General features: G+C 38.4%; 1 protein-coding gene across 2 annotated transcripts in view; it reads left to right on the top strand.

Annotated features, from left to right (window-relative positions):
• HERC5 (HECT and RLD domain containing E3 ubiquitin protein ligase 5) overlaps positions 1-20,655 on the top strand; it is a 43,362-nt gene that overhangs the window by 1,019 nt on the left and 21,688 nt on the right. For both annotated transcript variants that reach the window (XM_038582159.1, XM_038582160.1), the window contains exons 2-13: positions 1,909-2,029; positions 2,302-2,378; positions 5,194-5,415; positions 6,795-6,886; positions 7,342-7,472; positions 9,850-9,995; positions 11,098-11,174; positions 12,260-12,363; positions 14,142-14,201; positions 16,931-17,024; positions 18,210-18,399; positions 19,862-20,016. In XM_038582159.1, the coding sequence (XP_038438087.1) occupies positions 1,909-2,029; positions 2,302-2,378; positions 5,194-5,415; positions 6,795-6,886; positions 7,342-7,472; positions 9,850-9,995; positions 11,098-11,174; positions 12,260-12,363; positions 14,142-14,201; positions 16,931-17,024; positions 18,210-18,399; positions 19,862-20,016 (1,469 nt within the window). The remainder of the gene's footprint in view (positions 1-1,908; positions 2,030-2,301; positions 2,379-5,193; positions 5,416-6,794; positions 6,887-7,341; positions 7,473-9,849; positions 9,996-11,097; positions 11,175-12,259; positions 12,364-14,141; positions 14,202-16,930; positions 17,025-18,209; positions 18,400-19,861; positions 20,017-20,655) is intronic.

The raw sequence follows: 20,655 nt of genomic DNA, 5'->3' as shown, positions 1-20,655 counted from the left end.
TTTTCCGAACTGAACTTTAGTTGATGTTATTTGTAGCCTCCTTCATCAAGCTTTTCTATGCAGAAGGCTTACGGATTTTGTGTTACAAAGCTCTCCACGCTCAAGTGTTGTTTTTTTTTTTTTCTTTTGAATGTACTCATCTTTATAGCAATGTTAAGCTTTTATTTATTTTTTTAAGTAGTCTCCATGCCCAGCGTGGTGCCCAGTGGGAGGCTCAAACTCTAGACTCTGAGATCAAGACCTGAGCTGAAATCCAGAGTCTGGGGCTTATCCAACTGAGCCACGCAGGCATCTCTTAAGCTTTTATTATTAAAATTAAAATTTTGGATGCATTTGAAAATGATTTTAAGGAGGTGGAGGAATCTGGATGTACTTGTTTCTCCTAATGGCTAGTCTGATGACCCAGTACTTTCTTGGAGTAACTTTTTTTTTTCCCTCTCTCCCGCCCCTGAGTAACTCCCCCCCCCCCCCCCCCCCCAGTGATTTGAAATGCTGATCTCTAAAAAACATTAGTCTGTTGGACCATTTCTTCTTTATTACCAAACTATTTTGGTTCTCATAGCATTTCTAATGTGAAGTGGTTTGTGCTTTGAGATTTTTACATGAATAAATTCTATTTGGTTAGAACCAAAAAGTAAAACAAGATCTCCTATCTAATTTTTGTGAACAAATGAAATAAGAGTAAACGGTAACTGGACAATTTTTAAATCTCTTAATTTTTAGAAAGGGCTAAATATGCAATAATGACCATGAAAATTCTTTTGACACCATTCTTCCTTAAAAATAGTCCTCCTCAAAAAAAAAAAAAAAAATGTCCTCAAACACAATTCTTCCTTTCAAAAATATAGAACTTGGCTTCTACATGGAGCAATTAAGAGGTTTTATTATTATTTGTTTTGTATTTGTAAAGAGTAGGTCTCAAAATACACAAAATGAGTTATGTTCTCCAGATATTGTTATATTTTCTTATAGAATTTTTCATTTCTGTCGCTTCAAATTCAATTTCTGTCTCAATTTATTAAACAGGAATTCAAAACAATATTTAATTGGTTATTTTAAAACTATATTGAATTTATTTGATTTTATTTTTTAGAGGGGGGAGGGGCAGAGGGCGAGAAAGAATCTTAAGCAGGCTCCAAGCTCCTCCATTTTACAATCCTGAGATCATGAGCTGACCTGAAACCCAAGAGAGATGCTTAACCGACTGAGCCACTTAGGCACCCCAAAACTATATTCAGTTTATTTTTATTTTTTAAAGATGTTATTTATTTATTTATGAGATACATAGAGAGAGAGGCAGAGACACAGGCAGAGGGAGAAGCAGGCTCCATGCAGGGAGCCTGACGCGGGACTCCATCCCGGGTCTCCAGGATCAGGCCCTGGGCCGAAGGCAGCGCTAAACCGCTGAGCCACCCAGGCTGCCCTATATTCAGTTTAAAACAAAGTATGAATCAATGCTTTCCCAAATTGAAAAAATCCATGGCCGGGGTGTTTGGATGCATCTGCCTTTAGCTCAGGTCATGGTCTCCGGATCCTGGGATCCAGCCCCACGGTGGGCTCCCTGCTCAGGAGGCAGTCTGCTTTTCTCTCTCTCTTTCTCTCTTTTTTCCTCCCTCCCTTTTCCTCTTTCCTTCCCTCCCTCTCCTCCTCCCTACCACTCGTTCTCTCCTTCTCAAAAATAAATACAATCTTAAGAAAAAAGAAAAAAAAATCCGTTGTCAAACAGTAGCATTGTTAGTTTGTCTGCTTTCATTCTTGAATTTTTCTTTAAAGAGAGGTTCGTGTTAAGTCCAAGGTTGTCTCGTTGAAATTTTTTGGGGGGTGTTTTAAGTGTATTATAACGAAATGATTAATGATAATGGGTAATAACCAGAGTGGTGATAATTCCTGGTTGGATTTGCTCTGCAGAGTGCATTAAATTAGGGAAAAAAATGAAGATACATTCCGTGGACCAAGGAGCAGAGCACATGCTGATTCTATCCTCAGATGGAAAACCATTCGAGTACAACTATAGCATAGAACATGCAAGGTAGGGAACTTTTTTTTCTTTTACAAAAAATTATATTAAAGATTATTTAAATTTTACTCAAGAGGCAATCATAATTTTTATAGGAAAATGGTAATTTATATGAATTTTGTCCTCTGCTTTATATAGTGGCTCTAAAGTAAACAATTCTGAAATGACCAGTGAATTTCATCAGTGAACTATATCAATTCCAATTAAATACAATTAATAAATTTAACATTGATGTTGTGACTTTCATTATAGTGATTGACATAAATTTTATTTTCTTTCATCAGGTTTCAATGCATTTTACAAGAAAAAAGTATAATTCAGATCACATGTGGAGATTATCATTCTCTTGCACTCTCAAAAGGTACTTTTCTGGAATATTGTTTTTTAGAAGGAATAAACATGTATATGTGTATATGTAGAGCTAGTAGAATGTATGTGCTTCACTTTATAATAGACAAAGTTATGATTTTGAATTTGCTATAGTTCAGGGCACTTGTTCTTTTTTTTTTTTTTTTTTTTAAGTAGCTCTAGGCTCAGTATGGGGCTTGAATTCATGACCCTGAGATAGAGTCAATCAAGAGTCACATGCTCTACCAACTGAGCCAGCCAGGCACCCCAAGGCACTTGTTACAAAATAAAAGAATTTTTGGATCTATAAAATCTTTAGGTTTCCATATTCATCGTTTCTACATTGCATTCTGTCAAATGACAAAACAAACAATTTAGTAAAGAATTTGATACCCTTTGTTCAAGGACAATCGATGGATTAGGAGTACAGTGCATCACAAGCAGTGGAGCACTCTTCTAGAAGGATTTTGAGCAAGGGCAAGTTTTCTAAAGCATTGGAAGCCACAGTGCAGAAATAGGGCATGGTTGATTGGGGGTTGCATATCTAATTTTATTTAGAAATAGCAGGCAACAACTATATGGCTCAGAGTTGGCTTGGTGTTTGGGGATTAGTTTACTGGATATATAGTGTTTCTGGTCAAGTGGAGCAGTTAAAGGAGTTTGTAAGTCAGTTTGCTGATACAGCACTGGTTCCATCTTGACTTGAGAGATTTATTTCAACAGTTCCATGTTTTTATTTTTCAAATAAGAAACAATGAAAATATTCTGAATAATTAGAATCATTCTGGAAAGAGGACCAAGCATGGATGCCTTTTCTAGAACCTGCTTCCCTTTTTCTAGTTCTCTTTCAGCGCCCATGACAGGAGCTTAGACTCCCTTGGATCTAATCTTGTGGCCAGTTTGCAGGCCTCTATGTGTTCCTCGTTATCATTTAAATTCAGGGATTCTCTCCAGCCCTTATTATTTCCTATTTCTTTTTTTCTTTTTTTTTTTTTTAAGATCATTCATGAGACACACACACACACAGAGAGGCAGAGACACAGGCAGAGGGAGAAGCAGGCTCCCTGTGTGGAGCCTGATGCAAGACTCAATCCCAGGACCCGGGATCATGACCTGTGTCAAAGGCAGATGCTTAACCACTGAGCCACACAGGTGCCCCCCCAAAAGTTTTTTTTTTTAAATATATAAGGCAGATAGAAACAAACTGAAGGGAAACTGGGGTGAAATAGAAGTAACTAATCTAGAATTTGACCTTTGCTGAAAGCCCAGTTGAAGTTGAGAGTATGAACTTATATTTAAAAAATTAAAAAAAAAAAAAAAAAAAAACAAAACAAAACAAAAAAATAAAAAATTGACCTGGTTGTTTGAATTTATCCATTCACCAACACATATTTCGAATATCTACCCTTTTCAAGTTATTTATTTACTTATTTAAAAGATTTTATTTATTTACTCATGAGAGAGACACAGAGAGAGAGAGAGGCAGAGACACAGGCAGAGGGAGAAACAGGCTCCATGCAGGGAGCCCAACATGGGACTCGATCCCGGGTTTCCAGAATCATGCCCTCGGCCAAAAGCAGGCCCTAAACCGATGAGCCACCCAGGGATCCCCTACCCTATTCAAGTTATAAAGATAAATGGATACACCAGGTCTTCAAGAAGCCTAGAGTCTAATGACGTGGGGCAAAAAAGATATTCAGAGTTTATTTCTGGTAATCATAATCTAGGAAGAATGAAAGGGAAGCAAGAAAGAGAACTAACCATTTCATCATTCATTATATGCCTGGTGGCTGGTAGGCACCTGATAATTACATTTGAAGGAGAGGTGCTGCCTCCCACCAGATCCTGCACAGTCTTTTGCAAAGAGGTACTCAGTAAACATTAATACTCTGATATATTTTTTTCAGACCCTGTTAGATATTGTCATCTCCATCAGATAACACTTAAGTTGTCTTGAAAAATAGGCTCCATGTATTCAATTAAGGAAGAAGATGTGGAGTCAAGATACTGTGCTATGATTTCAAATGTATAAATTATTTAGAATCTTCAGGCTAATGAACAGAGCAGGTGGGCAGAAGGCAAACATTAATTTTAGGCTTTATTTTCCCAGATGTAGAAAGTTTCTGGTTTTCTTGGGCCCATCATGATTTGTTTTTTAAATAAATATTTCTTGGTTTTGATTATAATATGTTCAGGTAGCTCCATTCTACCTGTCTTTGTCCGTTCGGGCTGCTGTAACAAAAATACCATAGATTGGCTGACTGAAACAGCAGGAATTTGAAGGTCCGATTCAGGGTGTCAGCAGATTGAATGTCTTTTGAAGGTCCACCATGTAAGTGGTGGAGAGGGCAAGAGAACTCTCTGGAATGTCTCTTTTAAGGGCACTGATCCCATTTTTGAGGGCTCCATACTGATGATCTCAGGTAATCCTCATCATCTCCCAAAGGTCCACCTCCTAATACCTTCACGTTTAGGGTTAGGATTTCAACAGGTATATTTCGGGGTGGGAGTGGGCGGTGGACATGACCATTTAAGAAGCCCACAATCTAGTGATATGGGACAAGTGGGGATGTTCAGGGTTTATTACTGGTAAGTCACAATCTAGGAAGATGAGATTTGGGGAAGCAAGGACACTACCCTTTGAGGCAGGAAGTAAAGAAGTATAACTGTTATTGCTAAAGAGAAGATGTTCTAGTTTCATTGTCTCAGACATACAGTATCTGAGAAGTTGAATGTAAGAGACTGTATAGTATGGATAACATAACATGTCCTAAGTTAATGTTTCCTGCACTTGAAACTTAATAAGGCAGCCTTTTGTTTATGTCAAGGTGGTGAGCTTTTTGCGTGGGGACAGAATTTACATGGCCAGCTTGGAGTTGGAAGACTATTCACCTCAATCCCCACGCCACAGCTTGTGGAGCACCTCTCAGGAGTCCCATTGGTTCAGATTTCCGCGGGAAAAGCCCACAGCATGGCCTTATCCATGTCTGGAAACATTTACTCATGGGGAAGAAATGATTTGGGACAACTAGGCCTGGGCCACACTAACGGTATGGAAACATATTTTCAAGCTCTTATTGTCAGATATATTTGTTAGATAAGAGATGAATTTAACTCGAGGGAGGGCCTCCCTGTCAAAAATGGTTTAGATCTTCACTGTCATTTATGCTGTTCTTCCTGGTTATCTTTGTCTTCAGGGCAGAATCAATCTAGAAGACATGCATTGTGTGGAGGTGGTTGTGATTAAATGTATGTCAGGGTTGTGTGGGCTCAGGGAAAGGACATTGGACTGTTGGGAATATCTAGGCTCTGCTTCCTACTTTGCAAGTTAACTAATGAGAAGGCCTTGCTGAGTCACTTAATTTTTCTCTAGGCATTATTTTCTTTTTCTGTAAAGTGATGCTTTTGGTTGAAATAACCTCTAAAGTGCCTTTGCACTTAAATGTCTGTTAACAGAAGTATATCCATGTTAGGACAGAAGGAGACTAATGATTTCTTTAGAAACTCACATATTCTAAACTTAGTCTATAAGGTATTAATTATATCTGTATACACAGATAGGGAAAAAAATCTGTAATTCCCATATCGAACTACTTCCACAAAGCAGATGGCAAATTTTTTTATGATCCAAAATACCCTCTTGGAGTTTTCAGGTGTGGCACATTGCTGCTTTATCAACTGTGGTAATGCACATGTTACCCCCTGGGTCACTGGTCATACTGCACCTTTCCCCGACATGGTCCAGTGCTAGTTACTCAGGAGAAACCATAAGTCCATGGGCGAAGGGAATAAAAAGCAGTTAAACTGTATTTGCTGAATCCCTAAGTACTAGGACAAAGCAATCGTTGAAAGAAAAAAGAGGTAGTGTGGGGTAGGGACATGGTAGTAGAGTTTTTTTTTTTTAAGATTTTATTTACGTATTCATGAAAGACACAGAGGCAGAGACTTAGGCAGAGAGAGAAGCAGGCTCCAAGGGGAGCCTGATGTGGGACTTGATCCTAGGACCCTGGGATCACACCCGGAGCTGAAGGCAGATGTTCAATCACTGAGCCACCCAGGTGACCCGGGAATAGAGAATATAAAAGAAAAAAAGGGTATGTTTATTAAAAGGGTGATTTTAGATGGGAATTGGAAATACCAGATAATGCTGCAATTAAAGTTAATGAAGTTAGGCTAAAAGAAGAGTGGGTTCTAGGAACTGGCTTGACACTTTGGCATATGAGTTCTCCTGTGTGTGGCCCTTTGACCACTGCCTCACCCCCAGTTTTAGGCCAAAATAAATATACCAATCCAGCGGCCTTTCCTGTTGGGTTTTGGGAACTGTGGTTGCCAGCTGGGAGTCCAGGTATTTTACTAGTAGCATAGAACTCCAATGTGCAAGTCGATGTTTTTTTTTTTTTTTATTACTTCTATTCTTTTCCTTGTGTAGGTGAAGATTTTCCTTCTCTTATTGAAGCACTGGACAATCAGAAAGTAGAATTCCTCGCTTGTGGTGGCTCTCACACTGCCCTGCTCACAAAGGTGCGTGTTGCCTGTTCTCTCCAATGATAATTCTGGAAGAACTTTTAGTGGGGAAAGCACAGGAACACCTAGGTGTGCACACTTAGTGATTCCCTGGGAAAAGAGGTCACTTCCTACATGCAGGATTGTCCTCCTGATAATTTTAGGAGTTTGCTTTTTTTTTTTAAAGATTTGTTTATTTTAGAGAGTGTGTGCACATGAGTGGGGGGGAGGGGCCAAGAGAGGGGTGGAAAAACTGACTTCCTGCTGAGCACAGAGCCCATTGTGGGGCTTGATCTCATGCACCTGAGATCATAGCCTGAACTGAAATCAAGAGGCAGATGCTTAACTGACTGAGCCACCTATCAGGCTCCCCTGATATTAATTTTATTAATTATTCAGTCTTTTTATTAATTTTTCAGTAATATTACTTACTGTTGTATTTCTTTAGAATCTGATAAGTTTTCTTTCTTCAGGATGGGCTGGTATTTACTTTTGGTGCTGGAAAATATGGGCAGCTCGGTCACAATTCAACACAGAATGAGTTAAGACCCCGTTTGGTGACTGAGCTTGCTGGGAATAGAGTGACCCAGGTAGCATGTGGAAGGTAAGTTGTAAAGTGTCCATGAAAATTAATGAAGTGAATACAATAAATTTAGATAGATAATTTAATAAAACTTCCATCAGTTTTGTTTGCTTTTTTAAGATTTTTATTTATTCATGACAGACAGAGGCAGAGACACAGGCAGAGGACGAAGCAGGCTCCATTCAGGGAGCCCAACATGGGACTCGATCCTGGAACTTCAGGATCAGGCCCTCCGAGGGAAGGCGGCGCTAAACCACTGAGCGACTGGGGCTGCCCTCATAGTTTTTTGATTGATTTAAAAGTATACATTTTCACAGGGGTCAAGATGCTTAATTTACATTGTTAGGTAATCTTTATTTTAGAATATATATTTGTTTTCATTGGTTTTTTAGAAAATATGTATTTAAATAATCTCTATACCCAACATAGGGCTAGAACTCACAACTCCCTAGATCAAGAGTTGAGTGCTCCTCGGACTGAAGCAGCCAGGCATGCCCTACATTGATTATATTTTTTTAATAAGAAAATTAAAAAAAAAAAAGAATTAAAAAATGTATGCACTTTCTGTGTTGCCCCTTTAGTGAAATATCTTTGTAACTGTCCAAACATAAATTTATTGGGCAGCCCCAGTGGCACAGCGGTTTAGCGCCGTCTGCAGTCCAGGGTATGATCCTGGAGACCCGGGATCGAGTCCCACGTTGGGCTCCCTGCGTGGAGCTTGTTTCTCCCTCTGCCTGTGTCTCTGCCTCTCTCTGTCTCTCTCTGTCTCTTTTTTTATTAAAGATTTTTATTATTTGTTCATGAGAGACACAGAAAAATATGTCATTTATTTGGGGAAAAATAAACAGATGTGAATCACAAAGGATTATTCATTGATGTAATCACTTTCTCACAACCCCTTAGAGGGAGTAATCACAGAAGGTAAGATAAAGTCAGTGGTGGTTTAAGTAGAATATTTTGATAAGTTTGATTTTCATAGTTTCTTTTTTTGTTTTTGTTTTCTTTTTACTAAAAGTAGAAAAACTTACTAAAATTCCTTGGCTTACTTAATTATTCCTTGAACATCATTCAGTCTGCTTCTCACCGGTGGGATTTCCGGTTGTGGTGAGGTTAAGAAATCTTTTCAATCAGATACACTTAACTCTTTTGGGCATTTTTTTTCCTTAAACACAAGCAAATTCAGGCTCTACCTGAATAGTGGGTTCATGTGTTTATTTGCTGAAATTTTTTGTGTAAAACACTCATATATGTACTTTCAGTCTATAGACCTGTTCTTTTATGATCCTGGAATAAAATTACATAGATGGATATTATTAAAGTAGACCAGATGATTGGGATGGTATGATTCTCTGCATTCAAGGGAACACTATCGCCACTTGGAATTTTTCATAACATACATTTCTTTTAAGTAGCATGTGTTAGAAGAGGAATCTCATGTTAGAGATCTCTTAATACAAACCAGGGCAGTTCCCCTATTAACATAGGAAAATTCACTGGAAAATCTTTCAGCACTCACTAAAAACTGTTAAAGTCATACTCACATTTATTGTAAGAAGTGGATACAAATTAGAACCAGTCAAAGGAAGCAATGTATAGGACAGAGTCTAGAAAGAGTCCAAATGAGGAGCTCCCTCTGTCCAGTCCCCTTGGAATCATGGACAGAATGGTATTCCTCCCAGCCCAATACAGAACAATATGTAGAGTATTGCCATCTAGAGAAGCTCACCCAAGATCAGAGCTGTTATTGGGGTTTCATTGCTTAATCATGATTGACTGAATCATTGTCCATGGTGGTGAACTCAGCTTCCAGCCTCTCCTTCCCAGTAGGTTTGGCTTCCAAACCTTCTTCCTGAGCCACTTGGATAAACTTTTTAGGTGTAACCTCAGGATCTTGCCATGAATAACAAACACTTCTGTCACCTGGGAAATTCTAAGGGCTTAGAGGTTATCTTCCAGGAAATGAGGACAAAGGCCAGATTCTTTACTTAACACAATCTAGAGTGGGAGAGACTGGAGTAAATCAGGGAATCATTGTGGTAAAGGTCTTTGGGAAATAGAGGGATCACCTCATTCCATCTTCTAGGATGGGGAGAGGGGGGTTCTCAAGCTGAAGCTTGAAAAAGGAGTTGCAAGCAAGAGGAACTGCTTGTTCCTGAACGAGGGAACGCTGTTCACCAAGGGAAAATAATCGTGGCCTTGAGTGGATGTATGGATTCCAAAATCATCTTACCCAAATATTAATGCTATCTTAATTTACAGATGGCTAATTTCATCCATTGGGAGTTGGTTAACTCATTTCACTCACTGGATAAACCTAATTTCAGCAGTTTATGTGTTGCTGCATACTCTCTAAGTTGTAGATAATTGAGAATTGACCATAGGTGCTTTCTTTTAATAGGTGGCACACACTTGCCTATGTTTCTGATTTGGGGAAGGTCTTTTCTTTTGGTTCTGGAAAAGAAGGACAACTGGGAAACGGTGGAACACATAATCAGCTGATACCACTTCCCATGAAATTGCCATCAAATGAAGAACTCAAATTTGGTAAATTTTATAGGAACATGGGATTTGGCAAAATACCATTGTCAAGAAACTAATTTTTTGAAGTGTGTAATATGACAAGGAAAAAAATATATGGCTCTGAAGGGAATTTCTCTAAACATTGGTTTCATTGTTTTGTTTCTTTTTTTTTTATATGTAAAGAACTTAAAATATTCAGTATAACCAATCAAGTTAAAATAACCATTAGTTTTCTCTTACCCCTTTAGATTAAAATTAATGTGGACCTAAAATGATAGAACATAAAATAGATTATATGGATCCAGAGGCATATGCTGCAGGAGACCTATTAATTCCGTGGTGATTGGGGTTTTTTTTTTTTTTTACCTGGCAACTGACTCACAATCACATAAAGCCCTGAGAATGTTGAGCCGCTGACATATGCCAGGAACTGTAACTGTGCTGACATGTGTTATCTCACTGGTCCTTAAACAGTTCTGCGAGATCTGTGCTTTCAGAGACTTGGAGGGTGAAGGGTTAGCCACTTCTTAACAGCCAGTCAGTGGTTTGGCTGGATTTGAACTGTGGCCTGAGTCACAGCACTCTGAAACACTGGTATAGAACTGCTTCAGAGCACTTCGGTTACTTGCTTCTGAAACCTTAGTGGTGATCTATGGTACCAGAATTCTTTTAAGTTAAGTTCTAGGAAAATGAACAGTAGGATTATTTCTTTGAGCAGTTCATATATTTGATTTCTTAGAACCACTTAGTCTTTTGAAGTGCTATTTACGTTTTTACAGTCAATAGGTATTGGTTAAATCCTGAGTTCTAGAAGACAGCTTTTAGTACTGAGACCTGAATTAAAGCAGGGATCAGTTAACTAATCAAATACTAGTTTGACTATTTTATATAAACATTTGCATTAATTATATATGTCAAACTGATGTCACATTGCAGGTCACCTCTGTTTGCCAACTAGATATTACCCTGAAGGAAATGTCTGTTTCTTCTTTATGGGTGTGAAATGTGTTACATCTGTGTATCAGAAAGATGAAAGGACTAAGTTTAAGAAGAAAGATTTAAACCGAGTGTGCATGTTTGTGCCAGTGTCTCTTCTGCATTCTTACTTTCTCTGTCTTCCTTTCAGAAAGCCGTACTTCAGAAAAGGAGTTAATAATGATTGCTGGAGGGAATCAAAGCATTTTGCTCTGGATGGGCAAAAAGGTAAAAATTGATCTCTAGATGTTTGGTTACTTTTATTTTATTTTTATTTTATTTTTTAAAGACTTATTTATTTATGATAGAGAGAGAGAGAGAGGCAGAGACACAGGAGGAGGGAGAAGCGGGTTCTGTGCCGGGACCCCAACGCGGGACTCGATCCCGGGACTCCAGGATCGTGCCCTGGGCCAAAGGCAGGCACTAAACCGCTGAGCCACCCAGGGATCCCCTTTTATTTTATTTTAAAGATTTTATTTATTTATTCATGAGAGATGCACAGAGAGGCAGAGACATAGGGAGAGGAAGAAGCAGGCTCCCTGCAGGGAACCTGATGAGGGACTCTATCCTAGGACCCTGGGATCACCACCTGAGCTGAAGGCAGATGCTCAACCACTGAGCCATCCACGTGTCCCCGTAACTTGGTATTTTAGACAAAATGAAGGGTTTCAGGATCCCAAGTGTGGTGAATTTCAAAATTACCTAGTTCCTAAGGTGACCTTCAGGGAATAGCTAAACATTATTGATTGTCTAAACTGAATAAGTATTGACTCACAGAAATCAGCAGATTTGTCTCTGGTAAATGTCAAATCAGATATCCTTAGATCTTTCCTTTGCCTTGCCAGTGGCATTCAGTCAGGATCCTAGCAGGCCATCAGGTTGACATTCTAAAATGATTTTGCTGGCCAGAACTAAGAAAGACAGGTTCATAGGCCTGTGAATAATAAGTTCATAACCTTCTCATCCTACTCTGCTGAGGCAAACTGAGTTCCTCTCACTCTTACAGCCCTTGTAGGATCTTCCCCTTGAGGCTGTGTGATACTTGTTTGACTCTCCTAATACCTATTTAAAGTGCTGAGTGTTGGAGCATTCAGAGAAATTTACCTTGGTTTTAATTTTTAAGCCCCTTGGGCAAGAAGTTGATAACCAGGCCAATGATTGATTACTTCTTGGTAAAATCTTTGATTTCCCATAGCTATATTATCCATATTTAAAAATTAGTATGCCCTGTATCCTTAGAATGTGCCTCAAAGTTGGATACTTATTTCTGTTGGGTATCAATTCCTGTGTTTTACTTGCTTGTTTATGCACAGAATCCCTATGTTAATCTGAGGAGGAGAATTCCTACACTGAATGAGGGGACCATAAAGAGGTGGATCGCTGACGTGGGGACTAAGCAGTGGCAAAATACAAAAAGGTACAACCCATGTGTCTCTCTGCTCATACAGTTCTGTAAAGTAGCATTTTGCCCTGGCTGGTTCTGCACAGTACAGAGACATGAGGTTTTGTGGTCCCCCATGGCCCATCAGCCAGAGATCTTCAGGGAAACAACGGAGAAGGTGCATGTGTGTGTGTAGAGACAGAGGTTTCTTTTTGAGGAATTGGCGCACACAGTTGTAGAAACTCATAAGTGCAAAATATGTAATGTAGGTCAGCAGGCTGGAGACCCAGAGAAGGTTAATACTGCAGCTTGAGTCCTCAGGCAGTCTGAAGGCAGAATTCTCGATGCCTGGGAGCCTTTTTCTCTTAAGGCCTTTGATGATTGAATGAGGCACACCCTCATTAAGGGGGATGATCCACATTACTCAGAGTCTGTTGACATGAATGATAATCTCCTCTAAAAAATATCTTCATGGCAACATCTGGCTTGGTGTTTGACCAGATATTTAGGTACCATGGCCTAGCCAATTGACACATTAAAATTTAACATCACAACTAACATATAAACTCCATGAGGGCAGCTTTCTTTATTGGAGGACTTCTCTGGATCCTTGATATGTTTGCATATATTGTAATTGTTCTTTTTTTTTTTTTTTTAAGATTTTATTTATTCATGAGAGACACAGAGAGGCAGAGACATAGGCAGAGGGAGAAGCAGGCTCCCTGCAGGAGCCTGATGTGGGGACTTATCCCAGGACCCCAGGATCACTACCTGAGCCGAAGGCAGACACTCAACCACTGAGCCACCCAAACACTCTGTGACTGACTGTTCTGAGTAGCAGATACAACCTATATAGTTTCCCATCCCTCTTTGACCTTTGACCAAACCACTTGTTTTGTAGACTTCCTATTCACAGCTGAACAGAGTGGCCAGTCTTGCTCAAAATGATACAACTCATACCATCTATAAAGATTATATTTACTTTATAAATATTTCTTTTTAGAGATATTTTTAGGTATGATTTCCTAATTCTGAAAATTGGTTGTATAAAATAGCTACATCATAATCTGCATAGGTGATCAAGAACTGTGCTGGTGACTATAATCACCATGCTGAGTGTTGCATAATATGTGGAATTGTCGGGCAGCCCCCGTAGCACAGCGGTTTAGCGCTGCCTGCAGCCTGGGGTGTGATCCTGGAGACCTGGGATCGAGTTCCGCGTCGGGCTTCCTGCATGGAGCCTGCCTGTGTCTCCCTCTGCCTGTGTCTCTGTCTCTGTCTCTGTCTCTCTCTGAATAAATAAACAAAATCCTTAAAAAAAAATATGTGGAAATGTCAAATCACTGGGTGCTACACCTGAAACTGATATGACATTCTATATCAACTGTACTTTGATCATTTAAAAAACCTACTTGTGCTATTACTTCCAAGTGGAACTGAGCATACCCTCCTCACCCCCATCCTCCCATTTAATTTCTGGTAATTTTTTTTTCTTAAGTGGAACAGAAATAAATAGGGCTTGGAAAGCTGGGTGGGATGGGAATGTCTTATTTATTCAAGGAAATACCCTGGGTCATTCCTTTTCCTCTTTCCCTGGGGCTTCTCTGAGTACATACTTTTTATTACTCACATTTGCCACTGAAACTTTGAGATTGAGAAAATGGAATAGAATAGACATTTAGCTGTCCAAGGCAATATGCAAACAAATCAGAGACTGAGAAGTTTGAAGGACAGTTATGAGATGTTTTATTTATCATGTCATGCTATAATGAGGCATACACTATGATTTAACCACCATCTTATTTGTAATACAGGGAAATCAGAGAAATATTTTCATCTCCTGCTTGTCTGATTGGAAGTTTCTTAAAGGAAAGGTAACACATATATGTATTTATAAAGTTCAAGATTCTGTTAGTGTGTATAGCATGGTGACTATAGTTAATACTGGATTATATATTTGAAAGTTGCTAAGGGAGTAGATCTTATAAGTACTCATTATAAGAAAATAAGTTTGTGACTATATGGATGTTAATTAGACTGATGTAATTATTTTGCATATATATGTGTTAATTTGTTATGTACACACCTGAGACTAATACAATATTATGTATCAATTGTATTTATTTATTTTTTAAAAGATTTTATTTATTTATTCATGAGAGAGAGGCAGAGACACAGGCAGAGGGAGAAGCAGGCTCCATGCAGGAAGCCTGTTGTGGGATTCAATCCCCGGTCTCCTGGATCAGGCCCTGGGCTGAAGACAGTGGCTAAACCACTGAGCCACCCAGGGGTCCCATGTATTTTAATTTAAAAAATGAAAGACTATAAAGAAAGTGGCTTACCGGTGGCACAGCGGTTTAGCGCCGCCTGCAGCCCAGGGCGTGATCCTGGAGACCCTGGATCAAGTCCCACATCAGGCTCTCTGTATGATGCCTGCTTCTCCCTCTGCCTGTGTCTCTGCTTCTCTCTCTCTCTGTCTCTGTCTCTATGAATAAATAAATTTTAAAAATCTTAAAAAAAAAGAAGGAATGCCATCTCATCTTAAAAAAAAAGAAAGAAAGAAAGAAAGAAAGAAAGTGGCTTAAGGGTAAAATAACTAGCTCTGTGTTTGTTTCTTTAAAAACTAAGTTTTTAAAAAATGTTTATTTCTTTTTATATGAGAGTGCACGCACGTGCATGTGGAGTGGGAAGGCAGAGGGAGAGAGAGAATTTCAAGCAGACTTCCCACTAAGTGTCCAACATGAGGCTTGAGATCATGACCCTGATATTATGGCCTGAGTAGAAATCAAGAGTTGGACACCTAACTGACCGAGCCACCTAGGCATCCCTAAAACTTAGCTTTTTTTAACAAAAACAAATATATGTGCACTGTAGAAAATGTCAAAAATAAAGACCTATGATGAAAACACCGAAAATCACCCATATTGCACCATTTAAGAGGAATAGCATTTGTGTATATATCTTTTTTCTGTGAAAATTTATTTTTTTACTAGAAATGGGATTATATGTATTACTTTATCCTTAATATATATGTCCATTTTCTATTTTATTCATTTCATATTATTCAATATTTTTCTTTAACGTCATTATAATGGCTACATGATTATTCCATGGGAAGGACATACCTTAATTTAACCATTTCCTAATGCAAGATGTTAAAGTTTCTTTGAATTTTTAAATATTATGAAAGAACAGCTTTGCATCTCTTTTCCTGAATATTTATATAATATATATCTAAAAAATGTTTTCTATTTTGAGACACTAAATATTTGTATTATTTTGCAAAGAATGTGTTTCTAAGATAGTGAACATAAATATGCTAAGAATAAATATAATTCACAAGTTAAGATATTTAAACATTTCATTAGTAATTTTCGTTGCAACACTAAGAATTTACTGCTCTGAAGGCTGCCCCCCTTTTTATTTTATTTTAAAGATTTTATTTATTTATTCATGAGAGACAGAGAGAGAGAGGCAGACACAGGCAGAGGGAGAAGCAGGCTCCATGCAGGGAGCCTGATGTGGGACTCGATCCAGGGTCTCCAGGATCATGCCCAATAAGCCCAATTTACTTGTTTACTTAATTGAAAGAGAGAGCACGAATGGGAGGGGCAGAGGGAGTGGGAGAGATATCTTAAGCAGGTTCCATGCCTAGCATGAAGCCTAATGTGGGGCTCAATCCCGGGACACATGAGATCATGATCTGAGTTGAAACCAAGATTCAGATGCTTAACCAACTGCGCTACCCAGGTGTCCCTGAAGCCCCTTTTTTGATCCTGACTTTCAGTTCATGTAACTGGGGGAAATGGTCATTTTTTTCAGAAATGTGAAAAACCTCTAATTTTTTTTGTGGCTTTTTAAAAAAATAAATATTTAATATAATATCTGAGTTAAACTTGGATAGTAGGTATATTGTTAATGTGGTCTTTTTTATTTTTTTAAATTTTTTTAAATTTATTTATGATAGTCATACAGAGAGAGAGAGAGAGAGGCAGAGACACAGGCAGAGGGAGAAGCAGGCTCCGTGCACCGGGAGCCTGACGTGGGATTCGATCCCGGGTCTCCAGGATCGCGCCCTGGGCCAAAGGCAGGCGCCAAACCACTGCGCCACCCAGGGATCCCTAATGTGGTCTTGATATATTTTAAAGCCTTTAGAAATAATCATAAGTGGTCAACTACATTTTCACTTGTATTTGTATTTAGTCAGATTATCTTTAATTGTAAAGTTGAGGGAAAAAATAATTTTATTTAAATGAAATAAGGTTTATATTTTTATCTTTGTAAAGATTTTATTTATTTACTTGAGACAGAGAGAGGGAGCGAGTGAGCGAGCATGAGCATGGGGGAGAGGCAGAGGCAGAGGGAGAAACAGACTCCCTCCTGAGCAGGGATCCCAGCGTGGGGCTCAGTCCCAGGACCTGGGATCATGACTTGACCCAAAGGCAGATGCTTGACCATCTGAGCCACCCGGGCACTCCTGAAATGAAATAAAGTTTAGAAGAAACTCTTCATTCAGATAAATAATCTGATCAAATATTTGATTTTGAAGTGTCTTCATCTATTTACTTACTCATCTATTTTTAAATTTATCTTCCTTCTATAGAATAGCTGCAGAAACGATGCTTATTCACTTGGACTTAAATAAAGCAAGAAACGACTTTAAAGAGTTAACCCAGAAGGACTGGATTGCTAACATGGTGGTATTCTTTAGATTCTTGTTTAGAAAAAGAAAACACACTAAAACATTTTTTGTAAGAATTCAAAATTTCCGAAGAAATACTTTGTTTCCAGAGAGTCTCTGAGACCCTGTAGCATATCCAAATCAGGTGAAATTCAGCTAGCATTCAGGAATTGGCCCCATGGGGCAAAATGGTTGCTCTAGTAGTCACATAGATGACAAATAGTCTAAGTCATTCATCTGTACATACACACACACACCCCTATACATAGATGCACACACTCTCTTAGAGGGAATTTTGTCAATTTATGGCCATAAGGAAGATGATTAAAGGATTTGTTGAGATTGGTACAGAGAATACGGACAACATGTTATTTACAATTATTTTTATTTATTTTTTTAAAAAAGATTTTATTTATTCATGAGAGGCACAGAGAGAGAGAGAGAGAGAGAGAGAGGGGCACAGACACAGGCAGAGGGAGAAGCAGGCTCCATGCAGGGAGCCCAACGTGGGACTCAATCCCAGGTCTCCAGGATCATGCTCTGAGCGAAGGCGGTGCTAAACTGTTGCACCACTGGGGCTGCCCTACAATTATTTTAAACATAAGTGTAGAAATGAGAACACTTTTTGATATGAACATCCCCCTTACCAGGGGCTGCCTGTATTCTTTTTCGTGTGTATTTTCCCCAAACATTTATGTTCTGAATTGAGGAAATGGTAAGGAGATTGGAAGGATTAAAAGCTTTCGTTGGTAGAGGAGAAAGTTTGTGATAAGGCAGGTGGTCCTATGAGGAAATGGTAGGAAACCATGTTGGTTTTTGTTGTTGGGGTTATTGCGTTTTTGTGTATGGGGTTAATGAGGTGTGATAGTGGAATGAGGGGGTAGGATGTAGTACTTATTATTGGAAGGGCTGCCTGTTAGTTCTGAATTCCTTGTTCATTCTGTATAATTCTTACATGATTTCTCCTTGACTTCCTTCACGCTTCATAGCAATTAAATGGGATAACACTTGTCACATGTCTATACATTGGGTAGTTGGGGGGCTTTGTGAGATTGGATGTAAACATGGGTTTTAGGACTGAATGGTTATTCCAGTTTCTCGGTGGAATGAAACTCCAGGTTCTAGATGTTATTTTATTACAAGTTACATCCAGTTCTTGCTGTGTTTTGAGTGTCTTTTCCCTGATCCTTTTTGACCACAGATAACAACAAGTCTCAAGGATAATCTGCTCAAAAATCTTCCATTTCATTCTCCACACCAAGAAGCTTTAGAGATTTTCTTCCTTCTCCCTGAATGCCCCATGATGCATGATTATAATAACTGGGAGAGCCTGGTGGTTCCTTTTGCAGAGGCTATTTGTGCAATGAGTGACCAATCTTTAGGAGTTCTTGGTAAGATTGATAACTTACATTTGAAAATACTTTAACCATCCTCTCAGTAGAAACATGTCTGGTAAAGTTATAGCAAAACTTAGATAATTGTAAATAAGTTCATCTTCTTAGCATATTGTAAAGGTGCTACTCCAAGTCTGTAGTAATTATTATAGTCCTCCAAAATAGATTGCTTTACTACCTTTTTAGAGTTCTTGTAATGGTACATGTGTGATTTGGTAATGAGGTCCTTTGTCCCCAACTTTTCATTATGAAAAATTTCATATATAGAAGTTGGAAGAAGAATACGACGAATATCCGAATACCCTCTACCTTAGAGTCAACAACAGTTAAGCTGTTGTCATGTGTGCTTTTCTCTTTATATGCAAATTACATTTTATTTTTGCTGAAGTGCTTGAAAGTAAATTGGAGACATCATGACATTTCACCTGTAATATTTCAGCATGCATCTCTTAAGAATATGAGATCCTACATTACCACATCATTATCACCTAATAAAATTAGCCCATAATTCTATAATATCTAATATCTAGGCTATATTCAGATTCCTGCACTTGTCTTAAAAGTATTTTACAGGCTTTTTTTTTTTTTTAAGAGTCTAGGTCAGTTGTCCTATAGAATGCCCCACATCTCGATTTTTCTGATTATTTTCACCTTTCCTGTATTTCTAGTACACTGGAAGTTAGGTCTAGGGGCTTGATTAGATTTTAATGAGGTTTTTGAGACAAACAGCATATTCAGCCCTAGAAAGTCCATTCTTTCTTATGTTTTATTAAATCTAGATGAGTGATGAAAGCTAGTTTAAACCATCATTTGCTTTTTTACAATGCTGAGAGTTGCTAATGTGTTTTTTTTTTTTTTTTTTAGTAAGCTCTAGGACCAACATGGGGCTTGAACTCATGACCCTCAGATTAAGAATCATGCGTCAAGCCAGCCAGACACCCTTGGGGGAGGGGGTTGTTTTCGGTTTGTTTGTTTTTTTGTGTGTTTTTTTTTTGTTTTTTGTTTTTTAGGTAGGCTCCATGCCCAATATGGAGCTAAAACTTAAAACCCTAAGACTAAGAGTCGCATGTTTTACTGACTGAGCCAGCCAGGCACCCTGACAGATGTTTTTTAAGAGTTAAATACTCATGCTGGGAGTGAGGAAAGAGAGTTGTGCAATTGTGATTAATTCTTAAATCTGGTTTTTAAAATAGCATGCTATTTTATCTGGGGGGGAGGGGGAAAGTGACTCATCTTGTCGAGTTTTTTCCCCACAAATTAATTAGATCAAGTTCATGATTTTGTTATTGTCAAGGGATTTTTTTTGAGGGCATTACATTCTTAACTTTCATTGCAGTTATATTTACTAAAAAGTTTATTACAAATGTTTTTGTAACTCTGATACATATGATAGTATGTTTACCTTTAAGAATCCAAGAGAAATGACATGCTAACAATTATTTACCTTTATATCCCTCAGAGGAGTACTGGGCCTCTCTGCAGGAAGCTGCATTCATCAGGCTGGTCCAGATGTTTAAAAGAGCCGTCACTGCTCAGCTGCATTACTGGACTGAAAGCTCTGAGAACAACTATCATGTTAAGGCTCTCTTAGAAATACTGAAAAAGCTGCATAGGGTAAGAATTCTTCCAGACACACATAGATTTTACTTTTGCGGTAAAAAGTCCCCTGGTTTCAACTGGCCAGAATCTTAAGCAGACTCCAGAAACATGTCAATATTGCTGTTTTATTTAAATTTTGTTTTCTTTGACTTAAGTCACGCATATCAAGGAGTGTATGTACTTATCTGTGTGCAGTTTGAATAAAAGTAATGAAACAGGCATTAGTGTAACTATTGCCCATGTTAAAAAGGAAAACATTTTCAGTACTTTAGAAATGCCTGTGTATCTTACGCCCCCTCACCTGGAGATAGCCATGATCTTGGATTTTGTGTTAATCATTCTCTGTTGTTTTAGGGTTATATATATTTCTAGATACCATATTGTTGAATTTTGCTGTTTTTGAAATGTGTATGAATGGAATACATGCTTATTATGTAATGTTTTATAGATTCATCCAGATTAATATTTATGGCTGTATTTCATTCATTTTGTAGTCCATAGTGTGAATCTCACCAGAGTCATTCATTCCAGTATCCGTGGGGGGTATATGTGCTGTTTGTATTTCTTTTGGGGAGGAGGCATTCTTCTTTCAGAAAACATACCACTGTAAATGTTTTCATGTATATCTCTCTTGGCATTCATGTGTCAAGAGTG

Source organism: Canis lupus, chromosome 32 (assembly GCF_011100685.1).
Source record: "Canis lupus familiaris isolate Mischka breed German Shepherd chromosome 32, alternate assembly UU_Cfam_GSD_1.0, whole genome shotgun sequence".
NCBI classification, from domain to species: Eukaryota; Metazoa; Chordata; class Mammalia; order Carnivora; family Canidae; genus Canis; species Canis lupus.
The sequence above is the reverse complement of the archived record's forward strand: the minus strand, read 5'-3'. Positions and strand labels throughout refer to the sequence as shown.